General features: G+C 44.6%; 1 protein-coding gene and 1 pseudogene across 1 annotated transcript; both read left to right on the forward strand.

Annotated features, from left to right (window-relative positions):
* Positions 1 to 818: 818 nt before the first annotated feature.
* On the forward strand, positions 819 to 8572 carry akap17a (A kinase (PRKA) anchor protein 17A). Its single transcript, XM_041883378.2, has 9 exons — positions 819 to 946; positions 1436 to 1534; positions 2488 to 2597; positions 2838 to 2967; positions 3188 to 3391; positions 3783 to 4007; positions 5615 to 5763; positions 6042 to 6282; positions 6450 to 8572. The coding sequence occupies exons 2-9, from the start codon at positions 1445 to 1447 to the stop codon at positions 7437 to 7439; spliced, it is 2139 nt and encodes a 712-aa protein (XP_041739312.1). The 5' UTR covers positions 819 to 946; positions 1436 to 1444; the 3' UTR covers positions 7440 to 8572.
* Positions 8573 to 11651: 3079 nt separating this feature from the next.
* On the forward strand, positions 11652 to 14432 carry LOC121572530 (annotated as a pseudogene).
* Positions 14433 to 15824: the final 1392 nt, after the last annotated feature.

The following is a 15824-nucleotide window of genomic DNA, read 5'->3' on the forward strand; positions in this document are numbered from 1 at the left end:
GGCCATGGTGGAGAGTTTGGAATCTGATTGATTCATTGCTTCTGTGGACAGGTGTCTTTTATACAGGTAACAAGCTGAGATTAGGAGCACTCTCTTTAAGAGTGTGCTCCTAATCTCAGCTCGTTACCTGTATAGAACACACCTGGGAGCCAGAAATCTTTCTGATTGAGAGGGGGTCAAATACTTATTTCCCTCATTAAAATGCAAATCAATTTATAACATTTTTGACATGCATTTTTCTGGATTTTGTTGTTGTTATTCTGTCTCTCACTGTTCAAATAAACCTACCATTAAAATTATAGACTGATCATTTCTTTGTCAGTGGGCAAACGTACAAAATCAGCAGGGGATCAAATACTTTTTTCCCTCACTGTAGATTGTTTTTGTCAAATTAACCAGTTATCTACCTGGGATAAGCAGCTAGCTAACTATATAATATTGCCAAATACACTTTTCCCCTGGGCTGCCCACACGCACCTCTCATCCCTACACCAGTTGTAGGTATCCATTTGCAGAAATCTTAGAAAGGCAACAGGAAAAGTGTATTTGATATTATATTTTTTCCAAATCTAATGATGATGGTGGGAAATGTTGAAGTTTGCTGCTCTCTGATACAAGACAATTGAGACTATTTGCAATTTATCAGTGCACGACTTGAAAGACAAAGATGTAATTATGTTACAATGTTCTTAAATTTGTTAGTAAAACATTGTCTGTCCAAATGCGCTTCAGGATCCATCGCAAGGTGGCGCAAAAGTTTTTTTTCCACAGTAAAAACCATTTGGATGTCTACGGTAAGTTCAAAGTTCTCTCAACTCGGAAGTTTCCGCCAGGAGCTACATTTGTTGTGCAGAAAACTACAGTTAACTGACGCTTTATGAACATATTCTAGTTTTAACACATGCAAACAACATAAAGTACATATATTTAGCAGCTGGTGAAGCAGGTTGGTGTATTTACATCACTAACTGTCAATGATTTCAGTGTTTTTTTTCCAGTATAAAAGTGCTGCGGCCGCATTGGTTACCGTTAGCCAGCTAACAGTTAGCTGCTATGTTAGCCAGCTAACGTTACCTATATGAAAACATTCAGACGTAGCAGCTAGTCGGTTAGCTATATATATTATGCATTTAGTTTCATTGCTTAGCTAGATATCGGATATTTAGATGACGTTAGTTTGCTAGCAAAAATTCACAGTGATGTCCTTTCTAGCGACTCAATAAAAGAAGCAAGATGGCTAACGTGTACTGCTTCATTAGAAAAAATATTAGCTAGCTTGTAGCTAACAAGATCAATCCATTCATTGGCAATTTATGCTGCATTAATTATAGCTAGCTGGCCGGCCAACCAGATATCCAGTGATAGTACTGTATGAAAGACAGTACATTACACATTTTTCCACACTGATCCCATTGACTCTCTTCCCCCCCCGTAGTCAGGTGTCATGATGACCACCCTCGTCCATGACACCACTGAGGCGGTGTGTCTGTGTCTGGAGTACAACCTTTTCCTGAAGCCCATCGCCAAGATGACGGTGAGTGACACACATACAGTGTCACATACACCATTTGCCTGGAAACAGAAATGAGCGTTTGAATCAGGAACGTTTCCTCTCACGACCTCTACAAGCCAGGATGTTGAATAAAATGTAGTGCATTCAGATTTCTATCACCTGAAGCATAATAATAATAATAATAATAATAATAATAATATGCCATTTAGCAGACGATTTTATCCAAAGCGACTTAGTCATGTGTGCATACATTTTTATGTATGGGTGGTCCCGGGGATCAAACCCACTACCCTGGCGTTACAAGCGCCATGCTCTACCAATTGAGCTACAGAGGACCACGTCTTCACTATTATTCTACAATGTAGAAAATAGTAAAAATAAAGAAAAACCCTGGAATGAGTAGGTGTTCTAAAACTTTTGACTGGTACTGTATATTACACACACACTGGCCAGTTCATTAGGTACACCACCCCGTTCACGAAAATGGATCGCTCATACAGACAGTTAGTCACATGGCTGTGGCTTGTTATATAAAGCAGGCAGACATCGAGGCATTCAGTTACTGTTCGCATGCGGACAAGATAAAAATGCATGCATACTTGCCGAGCTCATGCACGTGTTTACATGTTTCTGCGCATGCTTCGGGTGATGGAAATCTGAACCCACAACCAGCGCTTTGAAAAGTTGATGTAATTATACTTTCCTGTGGATATATTGTCTCACAACCGCACAGACAACCGGTAAAGTACGTTAAAATATAATTTTATTCAACATTCTGGCTTGTAGAGGTTGAGAGGAAACTTTCCTGATTCAGACGCTCATTTCTGCCCTGATGTACAATTCAATGTAAATCAACTTTGGGTTTCCAGGCAAATACACCTGTACCTCAAGTAATGAGCATCTCCAACACAATGTATTTGACTTCCAGGTAAGCATGTATTACAGTAAAATGTATTCTATGATTTGTCTTCCAGTTGAGTGTGGCACTGCCCCAGCTGAAGCTGCCTGGGAAGAGCATCTCTAACTGGGAGGTGATGGAGAGGGTGAAGGCCATGGTGGCTCCTGAACAGTTCTCTGCCCTCAGGTTGGCATGGGCCCTGGCCATTGGAACATATTCATACTGTTATAGTCATAGCCATAGGTCACGTGTGTTGTTATAGCTAAGCTACAAGCAAGCTAATAACTCTACAATAACAGTAAAACCATGACAATACTGATAATATGGCCAATGGGTTGCCTGGTATCAATATTTTCTGGTATGGATATATGTATTGTATGAAGCTGTAATCGTCGAGCAATATGTCTCACCGCTGTCTCTCCCCAGGATCTCTAAGAGCACCATGGACTTTATCCGCTTCGAGGGCGAGGTGGAGAACAGAGGGGTGGTGAAGATCCTGCTGGCCAAACTGGATGGCAAGAGCATCAAACTCAGCGGCTTCACTGACATACTCAAGGTAGCAGAGCTGTTACGTAGGCCTCAAAATGTACAGTGAAAATGTGTCAGGTAAAGTGTTAACAAAAAATCTGTAATTTTGGTGACAGAGTACCATCTGCAAGTTCTTGCAAAACAGAACTCTGTTTCTCCAAATCAACTGAACTGGTAAATTAAAGGGGAATAATACATCATGTAGCTATAACTGATAACAATTTCTCCCTGGTCTGTGGGGTGTCCAGGTGCGTGCGGTGGAGAATAAGATGGACTTCCCGACACGTTATGACTGGGACTCGTTCTTCCGTGATGCCAAGGACATGAACGATACGGTTCCAGGGGAGAGGCCAGACACCATCCACTTGGAGGGCCTGCCCTGCCGCTGGTTTACCCTGCCTGACGGTCCCCCTGACCGGCCCTCCGAGACTGCCCTGCAGACCGTCTTCCAGGTAGGAAAGGACGCATCATATACCTAACAATCACTCAATCGATCAATCAATCACCCTAACACACACACACACACTAACCCTAACACACACACCCTAAATAGGGCTGGGACGATACCAGTATCGCAATATTCTTTCCATGGCAAAAATGAAAACACGAAGCAGACCTAACTTATGGTCCTTTAAAAACATGCTGTATGTAAAATAGTGTTCTATTGCTTGGAAAATAAATACATGTGACTGGATGACAACATAATGATGTTTGTTTCCAGCATTAGGGCTGTTTTCCTAAAGTTAAATCCGCTTCCTGTTTTGTTTCCTTGCCACGATACTAACGAGTATCGCGATACTGTTATCGTCCCAGCCCTACCCCTAACCGTATCCCTCCTCCCAGGGCTTTGGTCAGGTGCGTCATGTAGACATCCCCATGCTGGACCCGTACAGAGAGGAGACTCTTGATAAGAACTTCAACACCTTCACCTTCGGCGGCCATCTTAACTTTGAGGCGTACGTCCAATACCAAGAGTACGATGGCTTCGCCAAAGCCATGGACACACTGAGAGGCATGAAGCTCATGTACAAAGGAGAGGATGGCAAGGCTGTGGCCTGCAACATCAAGGTAGTGAACTACACACACTATCCACACTACAGACACCACACACACAAACATATACACACACTAAGAGGGATGAAACACGTATAGAAGGGAAAGGAAGGTATCCACACTGTTAGATTTGGGTGAGGGTTGAGGGGATTGTCCTGCTGTGTTAACACCAGAACGACCTTCCCTGACTTTTTGAAAGTTTGTATTTTACATTGCTCATTTGTCAGAATTTTGAAATCAAACAGAAAAGTGTTTAGAGCCTTTTTACCCTCTTTCTTCACACCTATTCCCAATTTATCCGTCCAAGACAATGCGCTGTAGGATGTTGGTACCCAGCCAGGCGCTAATGTGTCTCTCGCTCCTCACTGAATGACAAATGGATGAATGGCCGATAATTGTGCACATTATGTCCCAATTTCATTTAAATTAGGCCTAACTGAATTATAAGGAGGGTGAAGAAGGTTGCTGATTTAATATAAAACAATAATAGTGTAATGATGAGTGTTATGCCTATTTATCAGCGTTGACGCTCATTATTATAGAAAATAATTTGACCACATGGCCTTGCAGGTTGATACCATTCTCTTTTACACTTTACTTTGTAAAAAGGACCTGTTACAGGACTGTTTTATTTACTGTAACTCTATTATAATCAAATGTATTGTAAGGGAAATGAAAACATGCTATGTGTTGCAGTAGGCCTTTAGAATAATGCTAAACATATCCTTGACTCAATCCAAGTTGATGAACGAGGGGAAACAAACGATGGCAGTCAGCCTGCGCAGCCGGCCCATCGAAACTATACCCAAACTAATTTCACACATAATAAGAGTTAGCCTGAAGACAAGACTAAATTGACAATAGTTTGATGAGTGACAATATTATAAGTTGTCAAATTGTACATGAAGAGATGGGCATTTTAGGTTTCTATATAGTATTAGTTTCTATGACACTTACCTTTGTCAAATAACTCTCAAAATTCAAGTGGTGCAGCTCTATTTCCAAATATCATTTTTTCCAAGAATATCTGCGCAGTCCATGTGTTCAGCACATGACCACTCGCACGGCAGCATTGCTCAGGCTACTAAGCAAAGACTTTTAACATAATACACTGCTATTCTGAGATGGAGGGGGGGGTAGAAGGAGAGGAGGGATGGAGGGAAGGAGGAGGAGAGGGTGGAAGGAGGAGATGGAGGGAGGGGGTAGAAGGAGAAGATGGAGGCGGGTAGAAAGAGAGGGTGGAAGGAGGAGATGGAGAGGGGTAGAAGGAGAGGGTGGATGGAGGAGATGGGGGGGGTGGAAGGAGGAGATGGAGGGGGGTGGGGTAGAAGGAGAGGGGGTAGAAGTAGGAGATGGAGGGGGGTGGGGTAGAAGGAGAGGGTGGAAGGAGGAGATGGAGGGGGGTAGAAGGAGAGGGTGGAAGGAGGAGATGGAGGGGGGGAGCGTGTGGAAGGAGGAGATGGAGGGGGGGTGGAAGGAGGAGAGTGTCAGGAGAGTAGCACGTCCAGTCTGTCAGGTAACCTTTGACACGAATAAACACCCGAGTGTCACTAGTGCATCCTGCAGTCCTACTCCAACTCTATCAGGTGACCCACTCAGCTAACTGTCTGCCTGTCTGTCAGGTGACCTTTGACACCAGTAAGCACCTGAGTGACGTGACTCTAAAGAGACGGCAGCAGGAACGACTGAGAATACTGGAGTTGGAGAGACAGAGGGAGGAGCTGAAACGCAAGGAGAAGGAGGAAGAGGAGAGATGCAAGGAGGAGGAGAGGTCATATGCCTGGTCTGAAAACATTGTCCGCTGTCTTTGCCTCTTTAGTGTCTGGTCTGTAGATCTGAGGGGACTGGATAGGTGTAAGGAACATGGTGATTGCTCCACCTCGTCTTCTAATGAGTGTAAGCTTCCACCGTATTGCTATCACCCATCCAGTCCTTCAGATCTGCAAACCGAAGGGGGTAGGAGATGAGCTACTAGGGCCTGTATTGGTAGACAGTAGCAGAGCTATGTATTAGACTAGTGAATGAACCATGCTTCTGCTGTGGTTGTAGGAAACAGAAGGAGGCGGAGGAGGAGGAAAAGGAGCGGAGGAGGGAGGAGAGGATACGGAAACGAGAGCAGAAGCTGAGAGAGAGGGAGGAGAGGAGGAACCTAAAGAAGGTGAAGAGGAGGCAGGAGGAGGAGCAGAAGAAGTTGCAGATGAAGATCGCGACGGAGGAGAGAAGGCTGTTGTTGGCTCAGAGGAACCTGGAGTCTATACGCCTTATCGCTGAACTACTGGGCAGGGCCAAGGTCACACACACACACACACACACACACACACACACACACACACACACATACTTGATGCATGGTGTCATTTAATTCACCAATACTTACACCTATACCAATGCACATTTAATACAGACACGCCGATAGGACCTACATTACAATCTGTCTTCTCCCTCTCCCCTCCCTAGGCTCTGAAACAGCAACAGCAGGAGAAAGAGAGAGTGGAGAGAGAGGAGCTAGAGAAAGAGGAGTTAGCCAGGCAGAAGGAGGAGTTAGCCCGGCTGGAGCAGCTGGAGGCCTCCAGGCGGGAGCAGGAGGTGGAGCTGAGACGTGTGGAGTTAGAGAAAGGGCGTGCCTTGGATCTGCAGCGCAGGGAGAAAGAGCTGAGGGAGAGACTGGTTGGTAACCTGCTGAAGAAGGCTGGAGGAGAGGGAGAAAACCAGACCTCCACCATCCAGCCGTCAGCCCTGACCATGCCCAGGGGAGACAGCTCCGACCTGGGTAAGACAGGCAGGGCCCTGGGGGTGAACGGGGTGAGACCGAGGGGAGAGGAGAGACCCAGAGCTACGGTACGCTCACACGTCACTGAGAAACAGATAGGAGAGAGGGAGGAGAGGCGAGGAGGATGGGAGGAGAGGAGAGGTTATGAATGGAGAAGAAGGGAGGCGAGGGAGAAACCTAGGGAGAGGAGTCGGTCCCATAGCCAGGGTAGGAGGAGGTACAGCCACAGCCGGAGACGAAGAAGCTCTACCAGAAAGAGGAGTGATAGTCAAAGGAGGAGGAGAAGCGATAGCAGACAGGGGAGAAGTCGTAGTTCTAAGAGGAGAAGCGATAGCAGACGGAGAAGAAGTTGTAGTTCTAAGAGGAGGAGAAGCGATAGCAGGAGGAGGAGTGGTAGTCGTAGCCACAGGAGAGACAGTCACCATGGACGGGGCCGCAGCAGCAGGAGCTCCAGCCATGATTGGAGCAGAAGCTCTAGTGGGAGGAGCCACAGCAGAGGGAGGAGGAGCCATAGACATAGTGGAGATAAAGACAGCAGGAGCAGATCTAGGAGTAGAGGGAGGAGCAGGGAGAAGGACAGGAGTACAGAGAAAGACAGGAGTAGAGACAGGAGTAGGGATAGAGACAGGGACTCCAGGAAGTGTAGTAGGAGTCGTTCTCATTCCAGACGACACTAAACTGTGAACACAGCCAGAGGAGACAGAAGAGGACCCTATGCCTGGTCCTAGTTTAAGTGATGCATGGTCAGGGGTTCTAGTATGCTGCTGTCTACTGTCTCTGGGCCATATCAGCTTCTTATACACACACACCTCTTTCTCTCTCTCCCTCCCCCAATGCTCTTTGTTCATCTCTAGTCTGTTTATTTACTGACTTTAAGGTTAAAGAATGCTATACTGCTATTATGTTCTGTTTGACACATGTAGTGTAGATTCCATATGTACTGTAGATTGATCACGCTGTTAGTATGCGTCTCCTGTGTAGAAAGACGTACAGAGGAAGGACACAGAAAAAATACTTGGTCTTTTAAGGGTCACAGTGAATGGCCTGGTTTGTGTTTCAGAAGAACAGTGTTAGTTGGTTTCTGGGAATTGTAGTTCAGTATTAGAGTGCTTCAGCAGGATGCAGGGATCTGTAGTCCTATGGGTAAATGCCACACAGCCTAGTGCAGTAGGTAGACAGCTGTAGTTTAAGTCAAGTTTTTTACCCCAGGATAAAGTGGGGGAGTGGGGGGGTTATTGAACAACTAACTGACCGGCATTCGTTCAATTACTTGAATTCCATTTAGTTTTTCTAGAGAGAAATGTAATCATTCACGAGAGAAATCGAAGCCAAAGATGACCATGAAATTGACCTGATGTCATGTTTCTGAGTTCCACGTCTGACCACCAGATGAGACCGTAGTTTTAGTTCTAACTTGGTTAAATGATAATGTCACTATAACATAAAGGGGTTCTGTATGATTTAAAGATCAGTGTCAGCAGTGTTCTGGTGAGAGAGAGATATAGTTGACTCAGTGTTTAACAGCACCCACCCCAGATGGAAGCCTAGTTTCACCATGTTAATTATTTTAATGGTGTCCCTGCTAAAGTTCTGTGGATAAGAACATTTTAAGTTGCCTTATTGATGAGTGAACAGAGCAGAGTGGTGTGAGTGGGTAACATTGTATATAGGTTGTATAAAGGTCAGCGTGTCAGGAGGCTCATCAGTCTGTACTCTATATTCTCATGTTTCTCTGCTCTGATGGGCAGCAGCATGTCCTCAACACACTTGTCAATTTATTTGTTGTAATAAAGAAACTACAAAAAAGTGATTTATTTCAGATGTATATTTTGACTGAATGAATGGATAGCCTACTAACCTAATACCTACTAGGGATGGGCATGAGTAATCGAGTACTCGAACGGACATCAAAGCTCGATCTTTGACCTGAGATTTTTTTTTTTTTTAACATTGTTAAACTATTTGGTGGAATGTGCTTTGTGGCTGCCCGAACAGGCAAGTGACATTTTGTCTTGGAGACAATGTTCATTTGTTTTGACTCTAGTGTTGTATTTGTACATGTGCATTTGCGGGGCACAACAAAAAAGAAATCAAGCCAAGCATCACACAGTTCTTCCTAAATTCCCTTTCCCCTATGTCTCATTCACTCAATTGCGTTCCGACTGCTCCCTACACACTGTGTTTGGTGTCACAATTTTGCCCCAGCTAACACGCCTGACTCCAATAATCAACTAATCATGATCTTCAGTTTAGAATGCAATTACTTTTATCAGCTGTGTTTGCTAGGGATGGGGAAAAAGTGTGACACCAGTCTGGCCCCCGAGGACTGGAGTTGCCCATTCCTGGCCTAGGCTCCTCAAACTCAACTCTGGACCTTGAAGCCAGTGCCACTGCTTTTTTTAATTGTTCCCCTCTAATCAGGCACTGATTTAGACCCGGGACACCAGGTGGGAGTAATTAGTTGTCAGGTAGAACAGAAAAACAGAAGGTTCCGGACCTTGTAGGGTAAGAGTTGAATACCTAGGCTATAACCCCCCTAAACATAGACAGGTTCCACACTGAAAATACGCAAAAACATTAGTTTGATAAAGACAGAGCGTAATTATCAGAATCATTAAGCATAGGCCTACTCACCAAACAGATGTATGTCCTGGCTGTAATTCATCACCATGCAGTGTTCGATGTGGAATTGTTCATACATTTGGATAATTCCCCCAAAACAGGCAGAATAAACTAAATAGAACGTCTGTATTTCGAGAAGACAGATTTTGTTTTGTAACCCTGAAAAAAATTGTCAACCCGCCAAATTGAGCCCCGTTTCAAATGATCACTCTTTGAGATTAACTGTTCCAGACTGGAGATGCGCATCACTATTCTGTTATATTTTATTGTGTTATATTACATCGTTTGTTTACTATAAAATAGGTGTCTTGACCGTAATGGTTTGGGAAATAAGAGTGTCTTGTCTGCTAAATAAACAAAGCAAGGCTATGTATGCCATTGCACAGCCATAGGCTTCTTTAAGAAAGCGCCACTACTGAGGTTAATACCTTTCTGAAGATTATGTTCCATGTTCCATGATATATAATCATGGGCGGCAGGTAGCTTAGTGGTTAAGAGCGTTGTGCCAGTAACCGAAAGGTCGCTGGTTCTAATCCCTGAGCCGACTAGGTGACAAATCTGTCGATGTGCCCTTGAGCAAGGCACTTAACCCTAATTGCTCCTGTTAGTCGCTCTGGATAAGAGCGTCTGCTAAAATGTAAAACACCTGCTCGTTCCATGACAGACTGACCAGGTGAAAGCTATGATCCCTTTAGTTATAGGTGAGTGTCACCTTCAATCAGTGTAGACAGGTTAAATAATTATTTTTAAGCCTTGAGACATAGATTGTGTATGTGTGCCATTCAGAGGGTGAATAGGCAAGACAAAATATTTAAGTGCCTTTGAACGGGGTATGGTAGTAGGTGCCAGGTGCACTGGTTTGAGTGTGTCAAGAACTGCAACTCTGCTGGGTTTTCTACACTCAACAGTTTCCCGTGTGTATCAAGAATGGTCCACCACCCAAAAGACATCCAGCCAACTTGACACAACTGTGAGAAACATTGGAGTCAACATGGGCCAGCATCCTTGTGGAATGCTTACGACACCTTGTAGAATCCATGCCCCAATGTATTGAGCCTGTTCTGAGGGCAAAAAGGGGTGGCTACATTGAAAACTAAATTTTGATTTGTTTAACACTTTTTTTGGTTACTACATGGTAACCTCTGTAGCTCAATTGATAGAGCATGGCGCTTGTAACGCCAGGATAGTGGGTTTGATCCCCGGGACCACCCATACGTAAAAATGTATGCACACATGACTGTAAGTCGCTTTGGATAAAAGCGTCTGCTAAATGGCATATTATTATTATTCCATATGTGTTATTTCATAGTTTTGATGTCTTCACTTTTATTCTACAATGTAGAAAATAGTAAAAATAAAGAAAAACCCTTGAATGAGTAGGTGTGTCCAAACTTTTGACTGGTACTGTACATTGAATTATTCTAAGTAATCTGGGGTTTCATTACAGACAGATGAGGTTTTGCGTGTATTTATAGTAGTGTGGTGAGTGTATTGTTAGTGTTCAAGTTGGCCTCAGTATATTGCTAGTCTGAAACAGAATGAGGTGAGTGTGTGTTAGTGACGTGTGTAGTTATTAGAGTCTGTGTGTATGTGTTGTGGTAAACAAGTCCCCGGTGTATTGAGGGATGTAGCTCAGTTGGTAGAGCATGGTGTTTGCAACGCCAGGGTTGTGGGTTCGATTCTCACGGGGGCCAGTATGAAAAAAAATAATAATAATGTATGCACTCACTAACTGTAAGTCGCTCTGGATAAGAGCGTCTGCTAAATGACTAAAATGTAAATGTAAAGGTATGAGCCCATGGCTGTAAACTGTAATCTGATTATACCACTCTGCTTTGACTGGGTCTGCACTCTAACACATACACACACAAACACAAGACCTATGGGCTATCCGATGAAACCCTGCTGCTCTCACTGAGACAGCAGTGGTCATTAACATTACTCCCTCAGTCGGCTGTACTACCACACGCTCACGAGAGCTCTCAGCTGTTTCACTAGCAGTAGTAGCAGTACCAGGATTGACTTGGGATCAACTCATACAGGACACACTCCTAGATGACTCATACAGGATCTCTTTTGACAACAGGAGGCCACGCATTAACACTCAGTCTCATACAGCGACAGACACAAACATATGTTAGTCAACCAGTGGTGTCTAGTGAGAGGCTACGGCTGAGGGTGCGGGGAAGAGTTTTTCAATGGCGCCGGCGGCTAGTACTACCAATGCTGCTGCAGCTGTTGCCTACACCCAGATGATTCTGGACTATATGGAAGGCTTCCTGGTCTCCAAGGTAACAACACACACACACATACACCCACATAGGATTCAAGTCCCATTATTGGCTACTGTTTGATGTGTGTGTGTTGGACCCTGTCCCCTCTCTCCCCCAGACCCTGTGTGAGATGGGTGTGTTTGACCTGCTGGCCTCGTCACAGCACCCCCTGTCTCTAGAGGAGGTAGCGCAGGGAATCAGGGCCAGCCTGGGCGGTACCTAGTGGCTACTGGCAACCTGCACCGGAGTGGAGCTACCCCCCCCCCCAGTAACACAGAACAGTCCAGTCTCCCCGACCCAGTCCATCCACTACACCTGGGTTGTGTTCACCAAGGAGAACATGTTTAGGTATGTATTGAAAGAGGAACCTGAACTTGTCCTGTACGATTAAAAGCAGAGATGTGATTGTTTATTCAGATTATAACTCAGTGTGTGTGATTGTTTCTCCCCAGAAGGCAGTAACCAGTATGAGAAGGCATTCGGTGTCAAGTCTGATGATTTGTTTGAAGCCATGTACAGGTGAGACGCACACACACACAGCTCTTCATCTCTACCCCTTCCCTCTCTCTCCATCTTCTCCTTCTCCTCCACACTCTCTCCCTTTCTCTCCCTCCCTCTCCGCTTTCCTGCCTGGAGAAAAAGTGTCAGTGAAGTGAGAAAAGATTAGGAAAGTGAGAAGCTGTGGAATGGCCTTGAGCTTCACAGTCGATCTAATGATAATAATTCACTTTTTATGGTTCAGTGGTTTTCTAGTCTAGGATCACAAGTTAAAGGATTTATTTCAAAACAAAACACTTTATCTTCCTTACTCTCTCTCTCTCTCTCTCATGCTCTCTCTCTGCCTGGTGTCTGTCAGTCGTTGGCTGTGTGATAGGCGGAGAAGGAGGGAGGACATAAAGGAGGGAGAGGAGGAAGTGGAGGGAGCAGGAGAAGGAATCACAGCTGTGAAATCATTCAGAGAACAGTTTGTCTGCTGGGCACAGCTGTATGGTACTGTATGTGGGGAGAGGTATGTGTGTGTGAACGTGCCTGTGTGTGTGTGTGTGTGTGTGTGTGTGTGTGTGTGTGTGTTTGTTTGTTTTTGGGTAGGATTGACTCTGGAAATAGGGGGAGACAGCTGATTGAAACTCTGCCTTCAGCATGTGTGTCTTAAAAATGTGTGTGCATGCACATACACGTGTGTGTGTGTTTGCGTGGGTGCTTGCACGTGTGTGTGTCTCTGTGTCCGTGTGTGTGTAGGTCTGAGGAGGAGAGGGTGAAGTTTATGCAGCTGATGAACTCCATCTGGATCATCTGTGGTCGAGACGTAGTGACGGCCTTCGACCTCTCACCTTTCAGAACCATCTATGACCTCAGGGGTAAGGACCTGTGTGTGTGTGCAGAGGCATCATGTCCCCTGAGATTTTTCCAGTAAAAAAAAAAGTGTATATTTTTTGTTGAAGTTTCTCTGTAATACTACTAGCCACATAGCAATTTTATGAAGTTGGCTTTAGCTAGCCCAGATAGGTTCCCAACCTCATAATTAGCTACCAAGAAGCCATTTCAGGCTATGAATCAAGTTTGAGTAGCTAGCTTGTCTAACTATTTTAGCTGGCATGCCTGCTGGCAAGGTTGGTAGACTTTAGAAAAGCAAGCAGTTACTAAATATACTGAATAAGGCTCAAATTTGAGCAGAGATGCAGAGAAGCATATTTAGTTTCTTTAAAAGAATAACCACCAGTCAGGAGGATACAGTCAGCTCAAGATGTATGCTGAGATATGCAGAAAAATAAACATATTAAGCATAATGATTTTGACTTTAGATTCCAGGAAAAAGCTGTTTCAGGTGTTTGAGAAATGCAGAATTATCCAACTTCCCAACAAGGGGCCTGGCCCCTCTCCGGACCCCCCCAGTCATCCTCACATACATTGTGCCCCCTCAGATTTTTGGAGTGCATGACGCCCCTGTGTTTCGTGTGTGTGTGTAAAGTGGACAGCTTAACATGACACTGTAGGATAATAACTCCAAAGACCACAAGGGGTAGCTGTGCAGCTACGAGCTGAGGCTGAGAGGAGTTGGGCTCTGACACACACACACACACACACACACACACATTGCGGAAAAAGAGAGAGAGAGAGAGAGAGAGAGAGAGGGAGAGGCTAGGGAGATAAAAAGTTCTGTGTGTTGTGTTTCCCTTTGATTCTATTTGGTTATTTTAGCTTCTTTGATTCCTTCTCTCCCCTGTCCTCCTGTATTGAACTGTGTGTGTGTGTGTGTGTGTGTGTGTGTTCGGAATACAGATTGATAAAGCTCACCCAACTTTAGGGCTAGACAGTCTCCCAGACAGGCCACGTTTCTGCTGGTTACTGATCTCTATGTGTCTCTGTAGACACTGTCTGGGTGTAAACTCCACATAGAGATCACACATCACATCACAAACACACATCAGAGCTGGGCGGGCTCTCCTGGGACTCAGCACCTCATTGGTCAGTGGAGGATTATTGATCCGCCAATTAGTCCTGCCCCCAGGTCTAACATAATGTCCATTAGTCAGTAATCAGTTTATAGGTTACCATGACAACACGATCACCTGGTTTACCCTCTCTGGTACCCAGGCTGTTTATTCATGTGATTATAATACTCTGATCCTATATTACACATCACTGCATCTATCTCTCTCTTTAGGTTGTAGTGGATCCCTAGCCAAGAAATATGTGTTGACGTACCCAGAATGCACAGTCACGATCTTTGACCTCCTTAAGGTGGTGAAGACATCCAGAGAACAGCTTCCATGAAGGTCCACAAAGAGAGACAGCCAATCAATGACCTCAGACAGAGTGATGGGAGGAGCCCGTAACAAGTTTTATCCTAAGTTATCTTTGTCTTTGACTGACACCATTGTGTGTAGGAGACTTTTTCAAAGACGAGTTTCCAGATGCTGACCTGTCACAAATATCATCCCTCTCCTTACTCTTCCGCACGCCCCTTCTTCTCCTCGGGTGACTGTGTCAACAAAAGCATCCTGTCAGACAACCCCACAAGCCACACACACACACACACACACACACACACACACACACACAATCTCTGGCCTTTGAGAGCTCTGCTGTAGCCAGAAGCTTGTTACATAACACAAACACACTCACACACTTGCTCGTACATAACAAACACACACACATTCTGCATAGCAATGAGGATATTGTTTTAACCTTCAGCTCAACCTTCTGCTAGAAACAAACAGCAAGCAGCAGTCTGGGTCAGACAACGGAGGAAGAAACACATTGACTGACATCATATCACATCCAGGCCATCTTAGCCCAGAGCCAAAGAACGCAATCACGCACTCATTATTCATTCACTGTATGTGTGCGTGCCTGTGTTTGTACAGTTGAAGTCGGAAGTTTACATACACTTAGGTTGGAGTCATTTAAACTTGTTTTTCAACCACTCCACAAATTTCTTGTTAACAAACTATAGTTTTGGCAAGTCGGTTAGGACATCTACTTTGTGCATGACAGAAGTAATCTTTCCAACAATTGTTTACAGACAGATTATTTCACTTATAATTCACTGTATCACAATTACAGTGGGTCAGAAGTTTACATACACTAAGTTGACTGTGCCTTTAAACAGCTTGGAAAATTCCAGAAAATGATGTCATGGCTTTAGAAGCTTCTGATAGGCTAATTGACATTTTTGAGTCAATTGGAGGTGTACCTGTGGATGTATTTCAAGGCCTACCTTCAAACTCAGTGCCTCTTTGCTTGACATCATGGGAAAATCAAAAGAAATCAGCCAAGACCTAGTCTGGTTCATCCTTGGGAGCAGTTTCCAAACTCCTGAAGGTACCACGTTCATCTGTACAAACAATAGTACGCAAGTATAAACACCATGGGACCACGCAGCTGTCATACCGCTCAGGAAGAAGACGCGTTCTGTCTCCCAGAGTTGAACGTACTTTGGGGCGAAAAATGCAAATTAATCCAAGAACAACAGCAAAGGACCTTGTGAAGATGCTGGAGGAAACAGGTACAAAAGTATCTATATCCACAGTAAAACAAGTCCTATATCGACATAACCTGAAAGGCCGCTCAGCAAGGAAGAAGCCACTGCTCCAAAACCGCCATAAAAAAGCCAGACTACGGATTGCAACTGGAGTGGCCATCACAAAGCCCTGACCTCAATCC

This window comes from Coregonus clupeaformis, chromosome 29, assembly GCF_020615455.1.
Source record: "Coregonus clupeaformis isolate EN_2021a chromosome 29, ASM2061545v1, whole genome shotgun sequence".
NCBI classification, from domain to species: Eukaryota; Metazoa; Chordata; class Actinopteri; order Salmoniformes; family Salmonidae; genus Coregonus; species Coregonus clupeaformis.

What these genes read in the sequence shown, in the direction of transcription:
- akap17a (XM_041883378.2), top strand. Translation starts at nt 1,445, where the DNA reads ATGATGACCACCCTCGTCCATGACACCACTGAGGCGGTGTGTCTGTGT. An exon ending in AGATGCAAGGAGGAGGAGAG is followed by an intron (nt 5,764 to 6,041) that starts GTCATATGCCTG and finishes CTGTGGTTGTAG; the next exon opens with GAAACAGAAGGAGGCGGAGG. An exon ending in AACTACTGGGCAGGGCCAAG is followed by an intron (nt 6,283 to 6,449) that starts GTCACACACACA and finishes TCCCCTCCCTAG; the next exon opens with GCTCTGAAACAGCAACAGCA.